Below are 27,620 nucleotides of genomic sequence, written 5' to 3'. Positions count from 1 at the left end.
ACTAGTTTAAGATAAGGCAGCAACATACCAAACTGTGAGTAAAATGAAGGGGTAAATACTTTTGCAAGGCAATGTATACGTGACTGCCCTCTAGTGAAGAAAGACAGTATCTCAATTTCATAGAAAACTACGTATGCCTGATAGGCTACTGTTCAGCAAAATTATCATGTCAGGCCCCTGTTAGGAACATTACAATAGACCCTCAGGTTGGAAAGTGATATTGAAGACCTAGGAAATACATGTTCTTTACATGCGTGTGAGAAAGATGGAGAAAGGAAGCGGGAGTAGATGTATTTCTTTTTTTGATTGAGTTTTTGTTTTGATTTGCTCCTGCTAAAGTATGAATGCCCGTGATTCCAGTTAGTCCAGTGTAGTGTGCATGAACAAATAAACACAATGCATTCATCTGTCCGATGTGATTAATGTGGATGAATTTAAAAACGGCTGGAGACCGAAGCTTTTCACGTTTTGGTTTTATCGAGTTGAAACATTTCCTGTTTCTCAGAAATACAATTGGCAGTGTGAGTATAAACTCTTTATAAAAGTCAAATGCAGGTAAGTTTTACGTTTTTACCTTTGTATTCTATTTTTTAAATATACAGTTTACTAGAGAGTGAACATCAGCATTGATTCTACAGTTTATGTAGAATCAGAAAGATGAAGTGTGTAATGTCTGCGCCTCAGATGGAAACAAGTGGTGTAGAAATTGCACACCCCACCTTTAATTAAAGCAACAGTTCACCCAAAAATGTAATTTGGGTCATTTATTCACTCTCGTGTCCATTTAAAAAAACATGAGGGTAAATAAACGATGACGGCTTTTTGATTTCGGTGTGAACAATTCTTTAATCAATTTGGAGGCTGGTACAGGAGTAAAGGGTAAATATATGGATACATGTCAATATGGATTAAATCGAAAAGTATCGGACGTGTTTAACATCAACATGTACAAAGAGACACGGGCACACACATAGTGAGACTTCTACAATCCTTCCCTGAACGCAAAGTAAACATTCTTTAGTGGGACAGTGAATTAAACAAATGCAACTTACAAAGATAACATTCTTACCAGCATGAGAACAATTGACAAGAACAAAGATCACGAGAAAGACTTGTTTTCAGAGAGAGAAAATGAAACAAAAGCATACTAAGATTAAAGTACAGAGTTGAGAAGTGTGGAGTAAATATATAGACCCTCGAAAAAAAAAAGAGACGGCAGCATGAAGGTTTCTTGCGGCTATAGTTTTGCATTACAGCTATGACCCCCATAAAGGAGTCGGGAGAATTAATCTGTATGATACATAAAGTGAGCAAGATTAGACATGTCAATTCCTGCTTAGAAGAGTTTGGCTTTCTTCTTCAGTTCATTACGTTTCCAGAGAGGTAAGCGGTCGAATTCCTGAATTTCCATCCCGAAACTTTCGAAGAACTTTTCTGGAGTCAGATGGCGCTAGAAATGTAAACAAGGTCAAACTAAATCTAAAGAAGGATGATTAAATATAGGAAAACAGGAAAAAAGTTATCATCAGGAAATGCTGTTACCTCTAGGCGAGTTCTGTCCACATCTCTGGGCAGCTTTGAGCGGATACGACTGGTTACCACGAGCATTTCATATGGATATACCTTCAATGAGCACGCATCAATAGTTAAATCCTCTATGAAAATGACATGATTTGCAAATAACCTTTAATCGAAATACAGCCTTGAGTAAAATGGTCAGGTCAAGTTGCATTATACTACATCCATATTGCCTAGATATTGAAACGTCGGATTATTTCAAACAAGTCAGTTATATTGAGTCATAATGCAGACTCAAATAATGTAATGTAAAATCATAACGTAGTTTATTTGTATATATAATATTTTGCTCAACCTATATTGGAACACTTGACATGTTCATGTCCCAGGGGTGTATTTGTAATAAAACATAGCTTATGAAGTAAAATAAGCAAAACATGCGAGCAGGTGTTGTTGTTTGTCATATGGCAAAGTCTTCATATTTTTAAATGGTACAGTACAGTCACATGAAAGAGATCATATGCTTACTTTTGGTTCCAGCATGTTAGGCATAGAAACTCCTCTGTCCATTCTGGTGTCTGAGCGATGGCCATCCTGTATGTACTAGAAACCAAAAACACAGAGAGAACATTACACAATAGCATCCTGCTGGGAGAGATATAAATTGATCCTCAAGAACATATACGATATAATACAGTCACACTTTGATCAACTTATTCCCAAAGTAAAAAGTCATGCAAAATTTCGGGAATGACTCAACATTTACATTCACATTTGGAAGATGCTTCGATCCAAAGCGACTTACAAATGAGGTAAACCGTAGAAGCAACAGGAACAAAATAAGGACAACGATGCAATAAAGTGCAATAAAACTGGTCTCAGTTAGCCTACAAAGGTTTTTTTGAAGGATAGAAAAGTAGAAAAAGAAAAGTATTAATGGGTCATGTGTTGACAGAAGAGATGTGTTTTTAGCCGATTCTTAAAGATTGCTAAATAAACTGCTGATCTTGTAGCAACAGGCTGATCATTCCACAATCCTTTTTCCCTTTTTGAGGAATTTTGCATTAAAGTATTTGGCTTTATATTAAATATTTTACTTAAATGAGCTAAATAGATCAAATACACACATGCATTTCAAAAAGCATGGTACATCATGTATTGTATACAGATACGTACCTGAAATTCTGCACAGAAGAAAAAACAAACAAAGAAGAAAAACAAACAATGATCATTCATTTACCATTTCCATAGGCATACGTGTACTTGATATCAGTATTCATTACAAAGATTTCATATCATTCAGATCTATTACAATATAGAAAAATAGACCAACCCCTTATTCCACCACAAACATCCCCATAACTGTTATACTGAGTGAAGTCAGTGGACTGAGGCTGCAACAGAATAACCAGACAATATTCAACAAGTGCTAATATTAATGAAAACTAAGCATGTTTCAAACACCGCTGCCTCACCCGATGAAGTCCAATTCGTCCATATCCAGGCAATGATCCCGTTTTAGAAGGTGACCTTTGATCTGCAATGTTTACAACAAAGCACACGTTAACTATGCAAGTTGACAGAAGCAGATGCAGGCTGTCCTTCAAAATTTGTGCAAAACAGTCTTCAGATTCATGTGTTGAAATTACAACACACTGTAGAGGATGTTCAGTTTGAACAGGAATGAGGTGAAGAGGACAACTGAACAATTGATCATTTTACATAAATGCATCTATTAAAAATAGAATCGCATTTTAGCTATGCATTAAATATACAATTACAATTCTTCGCCTATCTTGCAAACCAAACGGAGTTAAAACTTGAATTGATGAGTTTGGTTCCAAAATGAGACATAAACAAAATCATGTTTTGTGTTTTTTTATGCAACTAACACAATAAAAAACAACTAAAACGTGATATCACAATAAAAACATGATAACATAATAGAAAAATGAGTTAACACATTTTGGAATCAAACTAAAATCAAGTTTTTTTATTTGTGCAGTCCAATTAATATCAATCAAACTGCAGTCGGTTTGATTTCATTCAAGAAATAATAACTGAAGCAATACAGCTAACAAAAACATGATTTTTGAAAAAGTGTAAAAACTGAGTTATCTCATTTTGGAACCAAACTCTTCAATTGGTCCTCATTGGCCATGATTAGCCTATCGTGAAAATGTAAAATGTCTGAGGTCCAGTTGACCTGCATCAGCACCGGAAGGATCCGTATCACAGCGTTGTGCTGACAGGCTCCGTGTGTGACATGCTCGGATCTGCTCCTTCTCCATTTCCTCCTTAAGAATCATCTGCCCTAAACCAGACTGGGTCTACAATCACAAGCACAGGACATTTTAAGAATAGTTTTGGATGCACAGCTAGGTTTCATCAAATGCACGAGCCACATGCAAAGCCATTGTACCGCCTACTCATTAAGATCAGACGCTCTGATGTGGCAACCAAAGTTAGGATTATAACAATGTTATTTGGTGGAAGGATATTGTCACAATTTCTGATAATTATTAAACAATGTAATTGAACATCTGTGTTTTTATTTAGTTATTAACCTTGTTGAGATGTTCTTCCTGAAGTTGTCTTCGTTTCTGCAGCTCGACCTCATCCTCTTCTCGTGATCTTCTCCTCCCATCTGTCACTGCGCAGAACAACAAAACCACATGAGCGGGACGCGTTCAAACACAACAACTGGCAAAGAAATCAAGTCTATTCTGTGTAAATGCTGAATTCAGGTTCTTCTTTTGTGTCTAAAAACACATTTACTGCCTGAAACAAACATGCAGGCGGTTTGTGTGTAACAGAAAGCTCAGACAAACATTCACAGAAAGACAACACAAATGTTTGAAGTCAATCTCAGTTTATGGTTCAAAACTTTTCATATTATACTATTGTCCTAACTCTAGTTTTGTTTGTAGAAGTAAATCAACTTTAAAAGAGGCAATTGGGGAATAATCTAAACATAACTGTTCACACTCACATTTTTGTTTATTTTGTCTGGGTTTGGTTGAAGAGAAGTTCGCCCAAAAATCAGAAACATTTGATCATCATTTACTCATTAAAATGATGGGTCAAGCACCATTTTCAGGTGAAGGGTTTCTTTTAGAAAACATGTATCATGGGTGACCACGGTACCTAGGACAGCATGGGAGACCTGGGATGACCAGCTGTCGGTCTCTGTCATTGCTGGGTTGTCTGGACCCGGGGCGTTTGCGGAGGGGAATTTGGCCGATTTGATGATGTCATCAGCCGACTTGCTCTGGGCTGCAAAAGCGACTGAATCTACATCAATAAACGGGGGATCCGCATCATCATTAAAACCTATGCGGTCAGACCAACATCTAACCAACAGAAATGCTACAACAAAGTACCATATGTACCAATAGTTCGACCCACCCCTGTTACGCCATTTATATTTTACTGATAAAACTATGAGAAATATACATAAATGTACAATAAATCTAGGTTATGATTTTTTCCTGCACATGCACAGCCAGATCTGATTCCTCATCCTAACCAAAATAAGCCATGCAATGTGACAAACCATCACCGGCTTTAAAACAGACGTGATCTGTATGGTTGTCTCTATCTACAGACACCTATCTACAGATGAAATATTGAAGATGCACATTGGAAAGATGTATGTTTATAAAAATCCCACAGATTTTTAAGTCCATAAGTATGCAAGATGCAGATGTGAAGAGGTCTATCTTGCAAGAAGTATTTGCAAGTTTTGATATTATTGGTGATTATGGGTAAGAGCTCGTCAAAGAGCATTAATGAAGATTCATATGTAAAGTGAAATGAGCTCATTTGAGAAGACTTCAAACAGTACTTACATGTTTACATTGACGTGGTTCAATAGCACACAAGCAGATATTAATGAAGTGGAGCGACTCACAGTTTCCAAATAAAAACAAACAAACAAACAAACAAACAAACAGAAATATGGTGACATACATACTATACAAAGTCATGGAGTGAAATTGTTTTGAAATTCTGATAAAAACCTCTTATGCTATAAAAAGCTGGCAAGGTTTATGCCAGTCAGAGATAATGCACCCTTTGCATTTAATATACTGTATGCTGTCAATTTCACCTGTAGATTGTGATATGTTATGTTGATTAAATAAATATCATGCATCTGCAGAATATACATTTATAGTAAGTGACTTTCCGGAATAAATCAAAGGAGTGCAACAGTGCATTAAAGTGCTTTAACGCTTGCAAATTTGCTTCGTCACTTAAACACGATCCATTAAAAAAGTTGTATGCAGGTTGTTTCTGTAATAAATATTGGCAAGTATTTAAGCACTCAAGCATTTATGCCATAAAAAATGTGCAGATGTCTCAAAATCCTACTATGTAATCATTCTTCAATGCAAATGTCAATGTATTGAGTCTGAATCAAGGTTATTTAAGTTTACTTAAATTAAAACTATGAACATTTTCAAAAGATTGACCTTAAAATTATTGGAAAGTCTTAACTCAAAGAAAAATTTAAAAGTTGACTCAAAAATAAGTTTAAAGCAGTAAAATTATAATAATAAACAAAAACTAAAATAAAACTAAAATAAAAATGAATTAATCTCATATAGCAACATTAAAAATAAACCAATAAATTATAAAATGACAAAAGCATATACCAAAATTGCAAAAACTTTTTTAACATAAAATCTTAAAATAAAAGCTCATTTAAAATATTAACAAAACTCAAATTAAAACCATAATAACTCTGGTCTGAATGACTGTACCGTGCTGTTTGTAGATGGGCGGTTTTCTGTAGATGTTCAACCCTTGATCTAGATGAAAGAAACCCGAAACGAGTTACATTGATAAGAAAAACATGTTTTTATCTATAGAAAATGAATAGCTGGATTAGATAAAAAATTGCAAACTGATGATACTAAAAAGATGTCAACATTTATAGAGAAATGAAATACAGAATTAATTCATTGACACCACAGAGAACCAAAACAGTAACAAACTAGACACACAAACTTCACTCAAATGATAAAACAATTTCATTTCACTTTTGTAACACTTGGCGTTAAAGTGACATAAAAAAAGACATTCCACTGCGAGGACCATCATGAAACCACTGAGACTATAAACAGCTTTCAGATGCATCACAACAGGTGATTTGAAAACTAAACGATAAGACGTTTTAGGTTGAACTATTCCAGACAGAGACACTGGAAAAGACAAAAACACATAGCGTGAGTGTGTGATTTGTGAAAATGTGCTTCGAGACAGAAGCATGCTGGGATTGACACAAAGTGTGACACGGACTCGGCCGCCAGAATACTCCGACAATACCTGGCAGGTGAAAATGTTTAGGGGTCAGGGGGAGAGGAGGGGTGCTGGCCCCTGGAGAACTCCGACCGCTGGACGGCTCAGTGCCTCCAATCAGAAACAGGGTCAGAGGTTAGTGAGGAGTTCAAATGCTTTTGCTTGCTGAGGATTTGGGATAGGCTTTCTGAAACTAAATCTGGAAGAACCGAGCGGATAAAAGTAGCCTTTTGTACGCATCAGACAGAGCAGTCAGAAAAACGTCAGTGCTGTTTGATCATAGCTCACCGGGTCTGTGGAAGTGTTGTGGTGAGCGTAACAGGGTGGGTGTGTAATTGTAACGGCTGTAAATGGGTGAGCCGATGGAGCCCTGACTCGTAGATCTCTGAAGAATGCGTTCCCTCATATCGTAATAACCCTGAATGTAAAGAAACACAGAAAATATAATTCATTAAAACCTTCGTATCACAATTTACTCTAAATTTAGGCCGAAAGCACAGGTACGCAAAAATATGTCTGCGTTCACCCCTCATCACACTGTTAACACAGAGTTGCCCCAGCGAGAGAGCTCTGTAAACGATGTCAGTATGAAAGGTGTTTTATTGCGTATGAATTGATTTTGAGCACTTGGAAATGCTAAAGGATCTGTTGATACACGTCTGTAGACAGGGGTGCATGGAGTAACTTTGACTTGAGTGACGACGGGTGATAAAGGAAAGGTACGGAGATGGTCTAGGTGCGCTTTATGTAAACGACTAAACTCGTGCACGCGGTCGCTCATTTAGAATACTCCAAATCCATTGAAACATAATGTATGCGTTGTACGGTCAAAGCAATTTCATACACTCAAAGCTTTAACACTTTGAGGACGCATTGACAACTCAACCCATCCGTACGTATGTTGAATAAAATAAATTTTAACACAAAATTAAGCGTCAAACAGCAGTTCTGTATAAAATGATATTTTTATATTATCAATAAAATGAACGCAACTTCAAATGCATTTCTTCTTTAGTGTTTTTTAACATTACCGACTTAACACTGAACTTTAAATTGGACGTACCTCAGTGGTTGGTGTAGGCGACCTGGTCTGAAACAACAAGAAAAACATATAACACAGAAACCGTGGTCGTGCTTCACCACTCAATCAAAAGGAAATAAATCATGTTCAATTTCAATACCAACAATATGACAATTCAATGAGAATACATATACTGAGAAAAACCCATGGGCGACTGAACACGCCTATCGATGCACAGGTGAAACTCACTCGGTCATCTGGCATGGGGGAACCCTCTCTCCTGGTGCTCTGGAGCTGTCAACAGAAGATGTTGTTCAAGTTAAAATAAAAGTCTGATGGCTAAATGTGATGCCTACAGATGTCGTCTACTTAGACAGGTCACTAGGGTTTGGAACAGAGCTTATATTTGACTTCCTGTTACCTCTCCCACACTCTCTCTCTCCTCCGACTCATCCAGTGATGTGGAATAAAGAGGCTCATAGTTGATCAGATCTGGACGCTCAATGTCATAAATGGCTTTGACTTTGGGAATGGCTGCTAAATCTCGGTAATCTAGGATCTCATTGTCTACTTTTGCCTGGCGGGAAACAAACACAGATGGGAGCTTACACGGCTACAGCACAGAACTTCTTAAAACACAGCTGTGGAGTTTCTAGAGGAAATTTGAACAAGCTGTAATACATGTGGATATGTATTTGTGTTGATGTACTTACATATAAGGTGTGACCTGGTGAGCTAGGCAGGCTTGAACCAGGTCTGGAACATATACTGTCAGAGGATGAGCGTGTCGGCTGTGAAACAAGCAGAAGTTTAGAACCGATAGCGTTTAAGGAAAAGGCAAGTACAGGCAAACATTTAAATAAAAGTTAGAAAATAATACAAAATAGAAACATAATTGCAGATTATCAATTTCTCAAATAATGATAATGTATGAAACTGGTATAGCGGTACACGGTGTTATCACGCTATTGATTTTTTACCCAAAACGGATTAAAAAAATCTTCAGTCCTATTAATATCAAGATTAACCAAATTTTCCAAAAACCCTTAAAATGTAAAAGAATTTTACAATACAAGTCAAAAATGAACACAACAATAAAGAACAGTAATAAACTATCAGTACATTTTCAACCAGTATCTTTTGGACTGGCATGTTTTAAAAAAGCATAATTCACAGTTTTTCTATAATCGAATCCATGTTTCTATTATGTTTAGTCATAGTTATGTCTGCTTTATTTATACTCAAAGCTAGAAGTATTATCATTCGTACTCGTGTGTTAGCCAAACACACAAACCGAGTTGTAAAATAAAAAAGGCATTGATGTGCTTTCTTAAAAGTGATTATTCACTTTAAAACAGTATCTTGCATGTTCATTATTGTGACATACAGTATTTTATAATACCACGTGTCTATATCATGTATTGTTAATACAAATAAACGTCAACCTCAACAGCTCAGAAAATCAGTCAGCTGATCAGTTTTCTGACTCCTCAAATAAGTGCCATTATAACAATTAACAATTAAACCACAAAGATAAATCTATTTTCTTTTTATATATAAACGGTTTCATGTGTGTTTACGTTGTTGACGCTGAAACGGTCTATAAAAAACAACATAGACCTGTAAATAATAACAGACACAGACCGAATGATGACAGACTCCTACAAAATCTTAAAAACAAATGTTCCACCGTGAAATCATTCATTTGCCTCCCACACAATGAATGAGACTTGACATGGGAATTTCATCTTTCAAATGACATGAAATGTCAAGTCACACAGCTTATTGAAATGCTGGCGTCAAAGGTCATGAGTTCAAATCCCTGTGAACACACACACGGATGTATAATGTATACCTTCAAAGCACTCTGTATTGCTTTGGATTTTTCGCTAAATGCATGTAAATGTCTGTGCTCTCATCTCAGAGCCTGTGGCGGGTGACAGCACGAATCTGCTCGTAAAGACTCAGTCTGTGATTGTGTTGAACAAATCAAATGTCAATGATGCTATGGCTAAAACTGAGAGCAGGTGCGGCGGTCCGAGGACTGTTAGTGAGAGAGTACTGCAGACTGTTGCCTGCAGGGGGTGGCACATGGTCATGAGATGCCATGGCTCGACTAACAGCAAGTACAATACCTGCCTTTCTGTTTTGCTGATGAAAGCTAGAGATGCGGGCAATAGCTGTGGAAGGAGACACATGGATCGGGTTGGACATCGAATAGGAATATCCTGTAGTGTGTTGCCTGATTTTCAACTTTCAAGGATAACATACACCGGCAATGTTGACGATTAGACATGTTTTCTTTTAGAAAAGGGACCCACAAGACAAAAATAGAGGACAAAGACTTAAACAAGGAACACGAGAGGGAAACAAAGCATCTTACCCTCCGTCTTTCCTCGGCTCTGAGGGAGTGTTTACAGCTTGGATGCCAAACTGTTGATCCTGTGGAAACATTGAGGCGATGGCAACCCAGGTATCAAGAGCAGAAGTGACTTTTTTACGTAATGCCCAGTTTCCGAAAGTGCTCTTAAATCATTCTACTGTAGGTTATATTACAAATATACTACATAATCCGAGCATTTTCGTCATACATTGTTTATTATTATATACATAGTGCCTATCATTTCAAATGCGTTACAGAAAGAGGAATTCCTCTGGTAAAGTTGTGTCAAGCGTTTATTTTTATTTTTTTACAGCGATTTGCTCTTAAGACGACTTCAAACTTTTATCTTCAATAATCGAAACTTAAAAAACCTTCACGTTCAGCAAAGACAGAGTTAAAATTCTATGTTTAAAATAGTCTGTAAGACTCACCTTGAAGATACATCTCTTCTCCTTCTGTAAACATCTGGTTACACCTGCTGCAGCGGGCACAGCTGGGGTGATAGTGCTTGTCCCCTGCCTGCCGACCAAACACACACTTATATTGTGTCTACAGTTCAAGTTCAATAACTTACAGAGAGCGCAAACAGCCTGTTATAAAGAAAGTGATAGTTCCACGTTTTGCATGTGTATCATGTAAGACGACATATTTTATTCAAATAACCATAAAGACTGAGCTTATCAGATATTTGCACAGAAATATTCTGTGCTCAGAGTTTCTCTTTACACAGCTGAAGTCATTTAAAAGCTTTTCAGATATATTGTGCATTCACATGCATATCCAAAACACTTTCAGCGGCAAAGGAAAAGGCTTAGTAATGTCACTTCTGACTTCAACAAATATTTTCTGTATTACTGTATATTTTGTGCAACAAAATACTTACAAAACATCAGACCTTGTGTCGTATCTTTGGACCCTAAACTACAGTTCTTGAGGTTGATTATAGTCCAGAGCAGCTGATACATAAACATCCCATCATAACAGACCGAGACACAGCAGCCCTTCTTTTAACCAATCAGAGTCAAACCGCTTGATGAAATTTCCTGAATATCCTCTTGTTGCAATACTGTTGAGAAACTCAGTTATCTATGAAATCTGAGGTTTGTAACTGTTTCACAAACAGTGTTTTGGGGCTTGGAACACAATGATGTGGACATCTTGCTGCCTACATTATCACCAGCTCAGGCGTCCTCCATTTTACAGAATGCTTTTAAACAGACCCAATAAAATAGATTAAGTTCAATGTCCTTTCCTGTCTTGCCGTTGAAACAGGAAGTTGGACACTTTTATTACAAGCTCTCACAATATGTGCATCACTGTGCTATATATCAGGGGCACATTTGTACCCAAACGTGAGTAAAACCGGGTTGGGGATAGTATTTATGACCAGCTGTGTACGACGAAAACCATGAAAGCCCATGGACTGTCCTCATCTAGATGAATAAGTAAACTTATGTTTGTTTGTTTTTGTACCTCCAACACTTTACCAGTGATGAACTGCTGGCATGCCTCACACTGTACTCCGAACAGTGTCTGGTAATCTCTCTCGCAGTAGGGGGCGCCATCCCTGTACACAAATGAGTAAGACACTCCAAAGAAATGTATACTGGACCATAAAGCAAAATATTTCAGATTTATTTACTTCAATGATAATTATTAAATATTCCACCACATTATCAGGTATCTGTTTGGTTGCATCAATACATTTTGCAATGGTTTTAATGGAAAAAGCGGAAGGTTCCTAATGGTATTTTAATGGAAATCATTAGAATTACTGTGATGGTTTCTATAGTTTTTATTAAGTACTTTGTTAATACGCTGCCACCGTCTAGGGTTGCATTTTAAAAGTCATCCACATATTGTCAGTGACTGTCGTGCTATCTTAAAATTTGAAATGACTTTAATATTCTTTATATGCCTGTGATTCCCTTAAAATGCATCACTATGTTTAAACAAAGCCCGTGTTTGTGTGCATGCTTTTGTGCAAGGATAAGATTTGGTTCATGTACGTGTATCTTATGTTGTGAACGTATCTGCTGTAGTGTGTGTGCGTGCGTGAAAAGTGTGCGACTGTCTTACTTGCTTATGTACTCTCCAGTCAGTACTTTGGCACAAGCTTTACATTTAAAACAGCCCAAGTGCCACTGACGCTCCAGGGCCAACAGAGCCTGACCGTTCTTAATATCCCTGCCACAGCCTGCACAATCTAAAACGGCACACAAAAACTGATGTGATGAAACAACATTCATACTCGGAAGTACACAGAGAAGAATTCAAGTTTCACATCACAACTCTTGGAGACAGCAGGTATTCCCCATACCACAAATTTGGGCACTATTAAAATCCGTTAACCTCAGAACAATAACATCAGCTTGATCAGTGTCATGTGCGTTTCGCAAATCTTTTCAGACGGCGCATGTCCATTATATAGTAGTTCGGTGGCTTGACTCACTGCTCGGTCCTGTGATTTCTTTTGTGGGGCCTGGAGATGTGGGCTGAGCACAATACTGACACAAACAGTCCTTGCCATTGAATGTCACTCTGTCTCCGGCAGGGAATGGCCTCCTGTGGGTCATAAAATAAACAACCATCTTTAAAACTCCACCCAGTGCTGGACGCACCGTGTCAATGACAGCGTGTCCCTGGGCTCTTACTTGCAGATCGTGCACACAAAGCATGCTGGGTGGTAGGTCTTTCCGAGCGCGGTCACCACCTCCCCCTCCACGAACTCGCCGCAGATGTTACAACGGGTGCCGTGGATGCGTTGATAGTCCAGAGTGCACAGGTATTCTCCATTCTTCATGAAGAAACCTCCCTGAGCCAGATCGCAACCGCATGCTGCAACAAAAAACGCGATGTAACATGTAAGGTAACTCACAGTCTAGGGCCGCCATTTTCTTTTAAAAGTTCACTTTGAAGCAAGGAAACTTGCCGACCTGAAAATGCTCACACACACGTATTTCTCCTTATCACACTCGTACATCTCTTTTTTACATTCTTTTTTCCGCCACAAAGCATCTTTTATGAAACAGAAAGGTTCTTCAGATGTTAAAGGTTCTTTATGGAACCAAAAGGTTCTTCTATGGCATCGAAGAACCTTTTGAAGCACCTTTTTTAAGAGTGTACACAGAAAATCTTACACAGTCCTGGATAGATATGTAGACTGACCATCACATTTTAGTGCTTTCTAACAATAATTTTAAATTGTATATTCTGTAAATCAAAACAGCTCAATAACTTCAAACGACTATAGAAAATAACAGCTTAATTGTTGATCTTTTGCAATTGTAGTGGGATAATGTAGCATTATTGATGTTCTAGAAATAGTAAGAGTTCATTATAAACCACTTGTCGAGGACAATGACTCAAAAATGATCCGAAGAAAACATAATGGTCAGAAACCTTGAGGTGTCTGATCTCAGCTTTCTGAAACAACAGCCTTTCTGAGCCACATTTAGTATCCATTGTGTTTAATTTTAGGCTCTTAAAGGGGCAGTGCACCCAAAAAAGAAACATCTTTCATCATTTATTCACTCTCATGTCATTTTAAATCAGTTTGGCTTACTTTCTTCTGCATTACGCAAAAGAGGACATTTTGAACAGCGTTGGTAACCAAAAACCGTCGGTCACCAATGGACTTCCGTTGTATGGACACAAAGAAAGTCAATGGGGGCCAACCCTTTTCTGTTACCGACATTCTTCAAAATATCTTCTTTTGTGTTCTCCAGAAGGTCACATAGGTTTGAAATAACAAGAGAGTAAATGATGACAGACTCTTATATAATTATAATATTTAACGGTGACCTAAAAGAACGCTGAAAGGAAAGCAAATGGCTTTCTGCTCCTAACCTTGAGCTTTTGCTGGATCTGCAATGTTTTGTGTGTGTGTGTGTGTGCAGGTAGCACTGCAGTGATGTTAAGTAATTGACCAGTTTCTCTCTTGCCCCATTTCTACACAATCTGCTGAAATAAAAGTAGTTTATGCTCTAAGAAACTTCTGCAGGAGGCATGTAAGTACAATGACAGATGTCTGTCAACTTCATGATAGACTCTGTTTCAGAGGTGATGCCCACGTGTCCATACGGGACTGTGCTTGCCACACCAGGATTGCAGGTTTATTACTCAGATAACACTTTAAATTATAAAATGTAGACACAAAATGTATAAGCTTAAAATAAATATAAAAATATTATAGATATATATATATATATATATATATATATACACATTTAAAAATGAAGTTAACCACTCTTCCACAAGGGGACATCTACACAAATGCAACATGGCATGCACATGAGCTTCTCTTTTGAAAATGCGAAATTAGCACTGAATAATTTTGTCTGCACAAATACAATACATGTAGCAATATTATTTTTGAATTGCTTAAAAGTGAATATTAACTTATTTGAGGTCTGAAAAAATATAACTTTTCTGTTATTTCGACATGTTTTTCTTTCTGCAAATAAATGCAAATAGAAACAATATTTCTATGGGAAATTTGGGAGAAATGTTGTTAGTAGTTCACAGAATGATTACATTTTTTTAAATTGAGAATAACTAAAAAGGGTCTTTGAAATGGTCACTTATCATATTCCATGGATGTATATAAGTACAACACTGATCTGTTTGGCATTACTACACTTGTATGATTAGATAAGGTGATTATAATGTGCCTGTTTCATTATAAAAATAATAATCTTTTTACTTATAATTCTTCAATATTTCATGTATAATGCATGCCATTTTTATAATAAATTAAATTATAAATATTAATAATAAATAATTTAAAAGATTAAAACAGTATAATTTATAATTTACAGTTGCAATGGGATTCTTGGCACATGGGTTTATAAACAAAAATAAACAATATTTATTTGCTCACCTTTGCACGTGAAGCACTTGATGTGGAAATGTGTGGCCTGCACTCGTAACACCTCTCCTTTACACACATCTCCACATTTAGCACACCGTATTAAAGACTTCTCCGTCTGATGGTGAGTTTCTTGTGTGTGGGCCACTGTATAGTGAACAGAAAGAAAGTTCAGTTTGATGATCTTGTTTAAACCAATTCTGCAGAAAACCAACAGAGATCCCTTTGACCAGATTAACAGAGATGCTCTAATGGTGAGGCTAAAGACCGCATGCCTCTAGTTTCTGTTGCCAGAGCACCTCTTAAGGTCAGGGAGTAAGGTTTACCCGCACAGCTTCTCTCGCTGGCCTCTGTTACACACACACACACCTCATACTTTTGTTGATGTAAATTTGGTTTTAATACATTTTTCACCTCTTAGACTTTATAAAAAGTATTTACAATGTATTTTGCACTGATGAGGCTGCAGAACAACAACCTTATTTGGATGTGAGAGCAGGTGAAGTAAAGAAACGGTACACCAAACATTCACCCCTTCCCAAGTCTCTGGGATTTTCTGTGTGATTGGCATCACTGCGACATAATGGGAAATGTTCTTCATCCCAACCATAGACTGTATACAACATGGACGTAGTGTCCGTGACGTCACCCGTAGGTTTGTGAAGAGCAATTCTGAACCCGAAAGTGGGCGGAGCCTGCCAGCGACATCTTGGCAGAGCGTCACCGCGGTGAATCGAAAATGGAGAAAAAGGCGGGACAAGGGTGGAGCTGAGGTTCCTGGTTTGTGAAACCACAGAATTTAAAGGCTTGAGTGCCTCAGAGATGATGTATTTTTTTATGAAACCCCGGAAGCGATATTAGGACTTCCGGTTCCATCGCCCCAAAGTCTATGTTTTTTTAATGGGTTTTTGGTAAAGCGCCTGAAATAAGGTCTGTGGTAAACAAAACTTTTAAATATGTTCACGTTTTATACTATGACATAAAACACACCGATCATAACCCGCAAGTTGCTAAAAGCCACTACTTCCCTTGGCGGAGATGTTAGACTCATCGCGCATATAAAGTTCACCTATAATGCAACATGGGCACAAATCTCTTAAAACGTGGATGCGGATTCATTCACTGAGTAATTACTGACCAGGGAACACATTTTTATTCAAGTTTGAAAGAGTTGTCGGAAGCTTGGTGGTGTATATACGTCACGTAGATATCGAGCGAACCTAAGTGTAGTCTGTTTATAACATTATAGTGTTAGCTTTATACTTCTGCCGATTGCATTCAGGCTAAACATTTTTACCAATGTTGTGTTTATTTGTAAAGATTATCTTGATCGACAAAATGTGTAAACATCATAAAAAAAGCTCTGTGTTTAAAAAAAGGTTTGCGTGTGTGTGTGTATTGGATTATACAAGCCTCATGGGGTGCAGATTTTTTTTAAGATGACATTCATAAATATGAATGAGCAGACTCTCTTCCCTGCCCCCTTTTCACACTCAATCCACCCTTCACATCCCCGTCCTGTCCCGTCCCAGCCAAGACAAAGCACTAGAGACACATCAGCATCACTATCCTGCATATTCAACATCATGCGTTATAAGCACCAGGAAAAGAATATCAAAACCAACCAAAATAAATGACATCCTCTCTTGCATAATTAAAAACCATGTAAAAAGCTGCAACGAGTAATTTCTGCCTTTCATAAGAATACCAAATAACAAAGACAGAAGCTAAAAAACACATCTTTTCTTATTCTCACTGACAGTAAACGTTTCAACGCAGGTCGGGATATGATCATCCAGCAGAACCGACAGACACTCAATACAGTTTTTCTGCTTTCTGGTATCACAGCAGGATGGATTCACCGGGATGAATAACAAAGCTCTCATTGTCCAAAGGCCATAAAAGCCGCTGACTCATGTACAGTAGGGTAAACATTTGAAATCACACTGCTGCTCAGACCTTACACGTGTAAAATAACTTTAAAAGCATCTCTCATGGTGTGAAAAACACTAACTTTTCCTGCAAATTGAGGTTGTTCACACTCCCCTGCCAAAAGGACAAGTTGCATTCAAAAATGTTCCACTTGAATCAAAGAAGCTTTGAGCTAAAAGTGAACAGACTGAAAAGAACCCAGTTCTCTCTCTGGTCTCTACAATAGTTGTGACAGTGTCTTAAAGGGATAGTTCACCCAAAAGTTAGATTTCTCTTTTATTCATCTTCATGTTATTGAAAATCTGTATATTCATCTTATGTGGATCATAAAATTGGATATGTTAGGAAATACATCAGTGGTTTTGTATCCATACAATGACAGTCAATGGGGGCCGTTGTTTGGTAACCAACATTTTTCTAAATATCTTCTTTCGTGTGCTGCAGAATAAAGTCATACATGTTTGGAATGACTTAAGGTTGAGTAAATGATGAAATGTGGGTGAACTATCCCTTTAAATCCTCTTCTCATTCACACTTTACTGTATGTATGACTTCATTATACAGAAACATATAACTTTCGGATGGTTGCTGAAGCCTTTTTTGCAGACACTTTCTCCACGCACGCACTCATTTATGCTGATTAAGTCCTGAAGTGTCACAACAAGATTAAGTGAGCCGGTCAGAACAGTTGACCTCCAGCTTTCAGGGCCCAGTATTACATCATTGAGAACAGGGCGACCCTGGTCGATGGCCTACTGAGCTCCTTTAACTACTGTATACACTGCCTCCTAAACTTAACAGAAATACAATACTAATAAGAATAAACATAAAAGGAAAAAAACGAATGATACTGCACAAAAATCTAAAAAATGAACAAGTTGTTGGAGGCTTGGTGGTGACAACTCTCTGACAAATCTTTATTGCGTCCCAATAAGCAAACAAAAACAAAGCATTTATCTACATTTATCCAGTAGTCTTTTGTTCATAGTAGACAAAGACCCTAATAAATGCCCCCTTTGCATTCACTACAGTGCAAGAATGAACTTGAAAAGCTACTGCGGCGGGGAAGAGATGCTTTACAAAACACTTAACTAGTAGGAGGTCACTGCATATGAGCCCCAACAATGGACACTACCTTCCTACAAGCGTTGCCATGGTTACGGCTGAGGGCTGCCGTGTCTACCTCACGGGTTTGCATCCCATTTAAAACGGTCGAAAGAACAACATTGCCAGGAGACGTGACTTCAACCTGACTTAATCGATCAAAACCAAACGGATAGGTCTGTAACTGGTGGACCTGAGAGGTAAGAGCGCAAGCAAATAATCTTTAGGTTTATCTCTCTTACATAACAAATCACATACATCACACACAGTGACTGAATCCAAACTCTAAGAATATATTCTTCTGTCTAACAGCATAGAGAACATATGAGATCAAACCAGCATCTCTGCAGATAAAACACAGAATGCTTTCAGGGAGTAAAGTCAGAACATCATCTTTCGTTTAGTTTGCTCTCTCTGTACATTGTGGGAAGCAAGACTTTTGTCTAAGTGTTTAAATTACAAATAACACACAATGTTATGATGTACTTATTGAGAGAGGTGAAATAATGTACTCTTTTAAACATGACCACACACAGATCTGAGGATGATTCAATAAACATGAGTCATTACGTCTGACTATAACACACAATCAATTACCTTTCTTCTTGACCATGACCATTAGCGATAAATGAGGATGAATCACCAAAAGAATCCCCACTGATGTCGTATCAAATGAGCCGAGAACTGCTAAATCCAGTGAATAGGTCAGAAGAAACCAGATTTCATATATGAGAGCTCGTCTCCTGTGATGACACAAACAGTCCGGCGTGTGCCTGCTCCCCCGAGTCACTGTCTCCTCCTCCTGTACCACCCCAGACTCACCCCCTCCCGCTGGTCCCATCCCCCTTTTCTCTCCAATCTCTCTGTGGATTCTCCCAGCTTCCCCTGCATTGATGGTGCAGTTTCTAAAACAAACATCGGAGGTGTCCACTAGTGCAAACCTCACAGCCTGGCGTTGCTAGTGTTTCTGGGGGTTTCGTAGAGTACTCCCTAGGTAGGCAGCTAACAAGGTTTTGGAAAAAAAACATTGTGCACTTGGGTGAGAAAGCATCTGTTAGTGAAAATCAATGTGTAAGGAGACGTCGCCTGATTATGATCATTTTTATTATTAAATATTAAAGAAAAATGTCTGACGATGTCTATTAGAAGCATATTTAAAAAATGAAATATGAATAATAATATTAATTACTAAACATTAGTGTTATTGGCTCATTTGTTTATTTTTATAGCATCCAAGATTTTTTTTATATAATTTGAATTTTTCAGTTCTCACAAAGCACCTTTAAAACCGCATTGCCCAGTTGCTAAAACACTGAATAGGCCTAGTAATAAACTACAAAGACATGTGCTCAAACATATGTGGTGTTAAAACAACCGCACGGCCATTTGACTATCAGACCTGACAAATGCTGTGATGATAGAGCTGGACAAAGGACGTGGCGACGCTACAAAATTATTAATGATAGTCTTAAATCGAATTATTTATTTTATTTTGCCTTGTTGTGCGCGCACTGTCGAGCTTGTGCAGAGGCTGCAGCTTTTGCCAGAGGGGAACTGGAATTCCCTGGTTAGGCCTAGTTTTAGGTTCCCCGCCACCGTTTGCCTGGCCGGGGGGGCTGCTAGAATTTTATAGTCTTATTTAATTAACACTGCATATAGGAATTTATAGTCTGTCTGATATTTGACCTGTGTTTTGACTTGCATAACCGTATATGTTTTGCTTATAGTCAATGTTTTCTTGTACAGCTGCTTTGTAATAATGAAAATTGTAAAAAGCGCTATATAAATAAAGCTGACTTGACTTCAACTGAGGAATCCAGATCCTACACGTCAAGAGAGAAGGCAGACTGGCATTGAAAATAACATTTTCTGTCGTTGGGGGGCGGCAGAAATATACCGTCCAACATTTTCTGTTTTCACTGTAAATTTAGTTTGTAGTCTTTGTTGTAATTTGATGTTGATAGTTTTCAACTGCATTTCGAAAATATAAAAAAGTAAAAGTTTATAAATAGCACTTTATGTTCTGTATACGTGAATATTATGTGTAACAATCTGTAAAATTACAGATTTTTGTAGTCGCACAGCAGCATTGGGCTTTGAGTGGTGGTACAGAAAACACAAAAGAAATTGCTGAAATGCATCCTGACTGTGATCAGATTCCACAGACATGAGATGAAAATACAGTTCTGCTTTTCAATTTCTGGTTTACTTGATGAACCTCAAACGTAACTCCAAACATCCTTGAAAAACGTAATTGCTCCTTAGATCTCGTCACATCCAGTAATTGTTCCTCCAGATCTACCGACCCTGTACCTTTTAAACACAATTGTTCCCAGACAGACATCGTGGTTGCCAAACTAACCTCCCGGAAGTGAAGTAGTTCCAGCCAATAAGTCTAGAGACCAGCCAACGAAGCCAAGAGACTGTGTGCGGTCTGAGGTGAAGACTAGACCTGAGGTAACATGAGAGTGAAACTAAGATGATAGCTTGACCCTGGGACGCATCACCCAGAGAGGTCAACAACAGACACCCTAATCCGTAAGTAATAAAGTACTGTATATTGAAGTTATATTGTTTTTCTATAGCTCAACTGGTAGAAATCACATTACCATCTATAAGACCCACACAAAAGGGCAATTTTGGGGGTCAACACTACAGGACATGTATCTAAAGCCCTAGGGGTAAGCGGTCAGGGGGTCCTTGTGCTGTAAACTTGAACTGTATCACACTTCTCAATTAAAAACTAATTTAAGTCACTGTGAAACAGTACAGAATACTCCAGACTCAAATAAATATGGCTCATAATTTACATAAGTGCTCCTCGATTGATTTGTCCTTCGGTTAACATTTCAATTACAACCACTGCAGGACTCCACGCTCACTGCCCTTCTCAGATAACCCTGTAAAAGCTGTATTGGTTGGCAAATCAATTCAACTGATTGGACAGGTGGATCTATAGATACTGGAATCAATGAAGGCTTGGGGAAATTACATCTCTAAATAAATCCTTTAATGTGCAGTTAAAGGCCTTTCACACACATGTTGTTGCATTCAAAAACCGCTAAGCAGAAATGAACGCTTGGATGTTGAGTTGAATCAATAAACGTAATCCAATTAATTTTTGCTTATAAAGGAGAACGAAAATCTGGTGGAGCTTTAGTTGAAATGCAAAAAAAACCCCACAATCTACTTCCAATAAGTATAAATTAGTTTATCCTCATGTCATTCCAAACATGCATGACTTTGCGGGACTCTGCAGAACACAAAAGAAGATATTTTGAAGAATGTTGGTAACCAAACGACACAATCCTGTTGACTTCCATTGACTCCAGGCATTTAGCAGACGCTTTTATCCAAAGTGATTTACATTGCATTATCCTATACATTTTACATAGGTATCTGCAATCCCCTGGGATCCAACTCACAACCTTGCGTTGTTAACGCGATGCTCTTACGACTGAGATACAGGAAAGCTTATATGCACCGGTCAACATGGTCTATAGAGATATCTTTATGAACAATATGAACACATGTCAAAGCACTAAAGCCAAATAACGTTTCATTTCCACAAACCTCTGTCTGGGATTATCAGGAGTCCACAAGCAAATCCCAGAAAATCTGAAGACCATGTCCAAGTAAACAGATTGAGGATGGAGGCAATCAAACATGCTGGATTAGACTCATGGATCTATATTATACTACTGTAAAGCCGCCTTGTGGTTGCCTTAAGCATATCTTTTAAAAGTTTACACTTATATAAAATGATAAAACTCATTTTGTCAATTTTAAAATGCACTACACTTCAATTTTGGCACCTCTTCATTAGCATAATATTATGAAGAGCTCATCCGCAAAAACAGATTGAGCATTACAAGTATATCAACCAGACAGTTTTGATTATGTAATTATATCTCAAAAATACAGCTAACTAACATAATAAAAAACTTAACAAAACGCAGTTATCCATTACTGCATATGAACTCTTCCTACCCATTTTATTCATGCCGATAAAAAGTGTAATTTATCCATTAAAGACCTGTTTTCCTATTCGTAAATAAAATAATTTGTACTTCCTTTATAGTTGGATTTCATTTCCATCAAAGCCGAACATGTATATAAATACCTAAGCTAACGTAATGATATAGTAATGCAGAACTCAGGCAGTTATATGACATTAATCAACATTAAAATGGTAAAATCAAACAAAACCAACCTCATATTCTATAGAGACTATTTAGAAGATGTGTTTGACATATCATGTCTTCTAAAATTGAAACGGCTTTGCATATCACACAACATGAGCGCCATTAACAAATATATGTTTCAGGATCATTTTAAAGACCTCCTTTAGAGAATCAGAAATTGAAAGAAATGTACAAAGATTCTTTAAAACCCAAAATTTAAATTACCGACAGGTCCCAATTTCAGACCTTGAGCACACCCAAATGCAATCCAATCCATTAACCAGATAATGTTGTGAAGATGTGTGTATTCGCCTGCTAAGAACATTGGTTCATCCAGGACTGAATTTAGCCACACACTTAAAAAATAAAACCCTCCACTGGCCTCCATACCCGCTGTCAGGCTCTCGGTCAGGTAGAAGTCATCAGGATTGATGAACGGCAGCTGTTTCTTCACCGAATGTTTGGGGATGAGGTACAGAACTTCTGCCACATGGCCGTCCTCTATAACAGATATGCGCTTGACCGAGTTTCTGGGTTTGATGCGACTGCGGTCCACCTCCTGACTTCGTCCCGAACCGCAGAGTTTCCCCAGGCTTTTCAGAGAGGGCATGGCTGGGGTCCACACCGAAGGAACTGCATCAACTTGCCACTAACTTAAATTCCAAGATCACACAGGTACCGGCAGGAGTGAGAACAAATCTTTAATCTGCAACCAATTGCTCACTTGTCTTGGAAGCAACGGTGAGGTTGCCAGGTTGAAAGCTCCGCCTCCTCTTTAAGGAAAGATCATTTTTCAAACACATTCATTCAAGGCCCGGAATGCTTCAGGTGAGGACCACAGATGAACCCTGTCCCATAGTGGAAATCAAAAAAGTGACTCGATGAGCTCCTTTGCTCCTGGTAAGAGGATTAACCATGACGTCTACTTATCTCCTGGATGGAGATAGATGAAGATACAAGCTTCTCGGTGAGAAATGTTTAACAACAAGACTAAAAATACTCCGATCGGAAACAAGAAAAGGCATTTGTGAAACAATCACCATGTTCTTGTTCGTATTCCTTAAATCTGTCTGTTGCTATAAATACAGTTTAACCGTAATGCACTTAGAACAGGTTACCTTGCTAAGATTAGCCGAGAGCAATATTTGGCCTATAAAAAATATAAGAAGATTTAGATCAGTCATAATCTAACAAATTTCTTTTTAATCTCGAGATTTTCTTATTTGGTCAAGGGAAAGCTTAGAGAGATCTGATGTGACCACGACAAAGATTCATACTTTAGTTACAGATTCTGCATGTTTACATTTCAGTTGCAATTTTTATGTTAGAGCTAAAAAAAAAGTCTTACATTAAAAGTGTGAGTCTAATAGAAATTAAATAGAGAGAGACCACCTCATAACATACATTTTAGGGGGGCATATCAATTGGTAGCAACCAATCGAAAGCGAATAAAAGTCTTTGCTTACATAATATATATGTATGTACTGTGCATTATTAATTATGTATATATAAATAAGCACACATACATGTATCATTTTAAGAAATATATATATATTGATATAGTAAATATATACATACACATTTATAAATGTAAATTAAAAAAATATATAAAAATGTATATACACATAAATATATTATTATGTATGAACTTATATTGTATGTGCGCGTAAATATTTCTTAAAGATATACATGCATGTTTGTATAACAAAAACTTTTATTTGCTTTCGATTAGTCGTGACTCATCGTTGTGCAGCCCTAACAGATTTTAATCTTTTGAGCTTTTGTATTATTAATAATACATTTAAATTTAAATGACAAGATGCATCAAATCACGACTATCTGAATCGCAATTGAATCAATTTGTAAAGATTCACAGCATTATGATACACATTGACGCCAAAAATGTCCTTTGAGGATCAAATATCACCAGGCACCAAACCATCACAACATCATCAACACTTTTACTTTCACCCCCCTAAAATCATCATTACTTCTCGATGACCCGATTCTAAATGTGTCCCATTGTCCAGTTTGCTCCTGCCTGGTAGTTCGGGGTATTAAGAATCACAATATTTTCATTTAGGCATATGCAATAGCAACAGTAAAACGTTTCATATAAAACATTTAAGCCAAAGCTTGAATGTTTATTGAATATTTTCACCATTAACCATTAAAATAAACCACCATTAGCCCAAAAAACACTTCACAGTCTCGATCTAGTGTCATTCAATGACTTAAACCGTTCAACCTAATGATAACAGAATGTGCAGAATCACATCAAACAGATGTGAGCTGCTGTTATAAACCCTGTGAAGGGTCTATTTTCCATCAGAGAGCCCACGGCTCACCAGTTTCTATCTATCAGACACAGTCAGATGCTGACATCAGACAGATTTAATAACAGCCTGAGGAGGATTAGAGGAAATATGAACTATGAGTCTTCTTGTTTTCGGTGTAATCTTTAAACTGGGAAATGTGCAAAATCATGTACATGCATACTGAAGACTAGATTTTGAAGGTTAATGGAGGCAGGGAAAGAGAAGGTCTGAGATACAGTCTATGGTGCCAGAAGTCACACGCGCATATTATTCCTTCCTTGACAAGTGAAGAGAAAAGTTCATGCAAATGAACTTGCATTTCTAAAGATTGTTTGATTAATAATAGATGTGTGCTTCTCTCACGCTCTCTCTCATGTACAAGTGAGGGATATACTAAGTAGTGGTTGACCAGTGTGGCTTTTTCAATGGACATTGGGGTTAGTTATTTAACAGTAAGGTTGATATGGATTTTTTACAGGAAGTTATTGGAAGGAGAGAGGAGAGTAGGATCAGGAAAGGACATCGAGCCCGGACACAAACTCGTGTCTCCCAAGGCACAGTTGCTACGCTACAGAACATCTTAAATAAGATCTTGAAATTAATATGGAACAACAGCAAAACAGACTAAAGATCGATCACACTTCAATTAAGTATTGAAGCCATTGATCTACGGATCTGAGATCAGCATTTGCTAAGATTAACATTGTTTTTAAATCACATAACAGAACAATGAACTGATGTGTCCATAATATTCAATCCAACATTCATTCCAATTCCAGTATTTTTGCACTGTTCAGAGAAAACATCTAACCACAACTAAAATAGACTATTGCATTTAAACAAATATAGTAGTTTTAAACCAAAAATGTCTGTTTTAGGAAAAAAATTAAGAAAAAAACAGTTTGCCAAAAAAAACTGTTGGCCCAGAGGTCTCCAGAAATTGCATACAAAGGGGGCATGCAACGGTGATTTCTTTGCAATGTTAAACGTGCTGTCTTCTCGTGCTGCACATGGTCAACTTGTCAAAAAACGAGTTGGACATATGACGTAGTGTTTCTTTGCCAGACACACTCCCCCAGCGTTCGTATAGGTTTCCGAAGGTTTTTTTAAAACATGAAATTTGTTTCATAACAACTTTTCTTAGTCCCTCATTGGGCAATTCTCCCAGACAACCACGCCCCCAGCATGGTATGGATGGATGTTATATAAACTGTGAATATAACGATATAACAGATATTTGAAGGGTGCGATTCAATTCTGTAAGGACTCAAGATTAACATGAGATATGCAGAAACTGTCTGAGTTGCAGCCATTTTAACCAGTATTTGACCTTGTTTTCCAGTAAAACTAAATCTAACCATGACAAAAATAATATTCTGCATATTCAAAACATTTATTTATTTATTTGACTCCAAAGAGTTTTAAACAAAAAAGAATACAGTCCACCACTAAACCACAAAAAGAAAATACTGCATAACAAAACAAATGCCAGTTTTTAACAAAAAATATTTACAAAGTTTTAGATTTATACTTAAAAAAGAAAAAAAATCCAACGAGATTTCCTTTAACATTCATAAAAACATAATATTGTTTTTAATATTTAACATAATTTGTCTTCTTAAAGGTAAATAGTTCACCCAAAAATGAAACTTACCCTCATGTCACAAAAGATGATATTTTGAAGAACATTTATAACCAAACAACACTGGGACCCCTCTTACTTTCATGGACACATTTAGAAAAATATCTTCTTTTGTGTTCCACAGAACAGTCATATAGCGGTTTTAACATGAGGGTGAAAAAATGTCAGAAGTTTTATCTCTTCGTTTCAAGGTAGTCTCCAGTGGACAACAAGACAAACATGATGATTAAGAAAACTATCATTTCGACAAAATATCCATCCCACACCCCAGCTACTGTACACTTATCTTCTTGTTTCATTTGGATTCCCTGTTTTTTTCCCACTGGAGTGATGCATACAGTATATTCCTCTGTGTAAAGAAGCATACGTTATATTGGCTCAGCACAAACACACACGCCACAATAACACAGAGTGAGAAGAAAGCTTCTCTGCTGCAGAGCAAATTACCCCGATTCACCACACACCACTGATGCAGGATCAGTTCCAGAGCCGAAACAAGAGCCAACTCCCTCACAAAGGAAAACAATGCATGCAGATCAAAGATGGGCACAAAGAGAATACGCTCCTTCCAGAGATACACACATAAATCACACGCCAGAAGACAACAAGACATATCTCTCGCAGCCCGAGCCCTCGCTTACCATCCAGCCCGAAGCAGGAAGTAATTTTTTGGGCGTAGTTGCACAGTCCATCGTAAGGAGGCTGTTTCTGCGGCTGCACAATGCTCCTGTCTCCCATCACTGCTGTCAAACACACCCGACACTCTTACACAGTCTCAGGACGGCCCGCCAGGACAGACTGAGGCTGTGTCCTCATCAATATTTCACACGTGGCCACGTGCGCACGCAGCCTTGAGCACACATACGCAAAAGTGCTGAGCCAGTGTGCCCTCGCTGTGTGCGTTCTGGTGTCCGGACTGGGAGGAAGTGGAGGAGGAGACTCGGGTTACCGCGGTACCGGTTGTCAAGGATAGGCCATTGATGCCGCAGTCTAACAGGTAGATGGGAGCTGCCCTGGTGCAGAGGCAGGGCGGGGCAGTTACGGGATGAGCAGGGCTACTGTCCCTCTAATGGACCACAGAGACAAGTTGCAAGAACACAAAGACAAAAACAAACACAAAGATAATAAATATTATTTTATCCTGATATCCTATCTGGTTTATTGTCAATCTGGCAGACAATGACGTGGTCTTATTGGCCAAATGCGATATCTAGATTACAGAATGGCTGATATAATGATGATGCTGACATTCTGTTTTCTGATTTGTTTTGCCACCCAATTCGTTGTTAGCTGACAGAATGTTGTTTTTAGATAATGATGTTATTATGTACAGTTTTTAATAGT

The 27,620-nt window shown here is 37.7% G+C and overlaps 1 protein-coding gene across 3 annotated transcripts; it reads right to left on the bottom strand.

The window, feature by feature from the left end:
- Positions 1-462: 462 nt before the first annotated feature.
- On the bottom strand, positions 463-27,014 carry ablim1a (actin binding LIM protein 1a; the record flags this gene model as incomplete). 3 transcript variants are annotated; one of them, XM_079472921.1, is made up of 22 exons in its annotated part: positions 463-1,450; positions 1,543-1,623; positions 2,047-2,121; positions 2,848-2,912; positions 2,994-3,055; positions 3,725-3,848; positions 4,086-4,171; positions 4,666-4,794; positions 6,285-6,332; positions 7,111-7,240; positions 7,886-7,912; positions 8,093-8,137; positions 8,265-8,420; positions 8,557-8,634; positions 10,227-10,285; positions 10,658-10,745; positions 11,700-11,793; positions 12,306-12,432; positions 12,679-12,791; positions 12,881-13,064; positions 15,109-15,243; positions 18,730-18,873. In XM_079472921.1, the coding sequence occupies 21 exons, from the start codon at positions 18,749-18,751 to the stop codon at positions 1,596-1,598; spliced, it is 1,875 nt and encodes a 624-aa protein (XP_079329047.1). In that variant the 3' UTR covers positions 463-1,450; positions 1,543-1,595. The 3 variants fall into 3 exon arrangements, with proteins under 3 accessions (XP_079329047.1, XP_079329049.1, XP_079329048.1); XM_079472923.1 differs by lacking the exon at positions 18,730-18,873 and adding an exon at positions 26,918-27,014 and having other exon boundaries at positions 477-1,450; XM_079472922.1 differs by lacking the exons at positions 8,265-8,420; positions 18,730-18,873 and having other exon boundaries at positions 477-1,450; positions 15,109-15,237.
- Positions 27,015-27,620: the final 606 nt, after the last annotated feature.

This window comes from Barbatula barbatula (genome assembly GCF_947034865.1).
Source record: "Barbatula barbatula genome assembly, chromosome: 14".
In the NCBI taxonomy this organism is placed as follows: Eukaryota; Metazoa; Chordata; class Actinopteri; order Cypriniformes; family Nemacheilidae; genus Barbatula; species Barbatula barbatula.
Note: the sequence above shows the minus strand (reverse complement) of the source record. Positions and strands in the feature narration are given on the sequence as shown.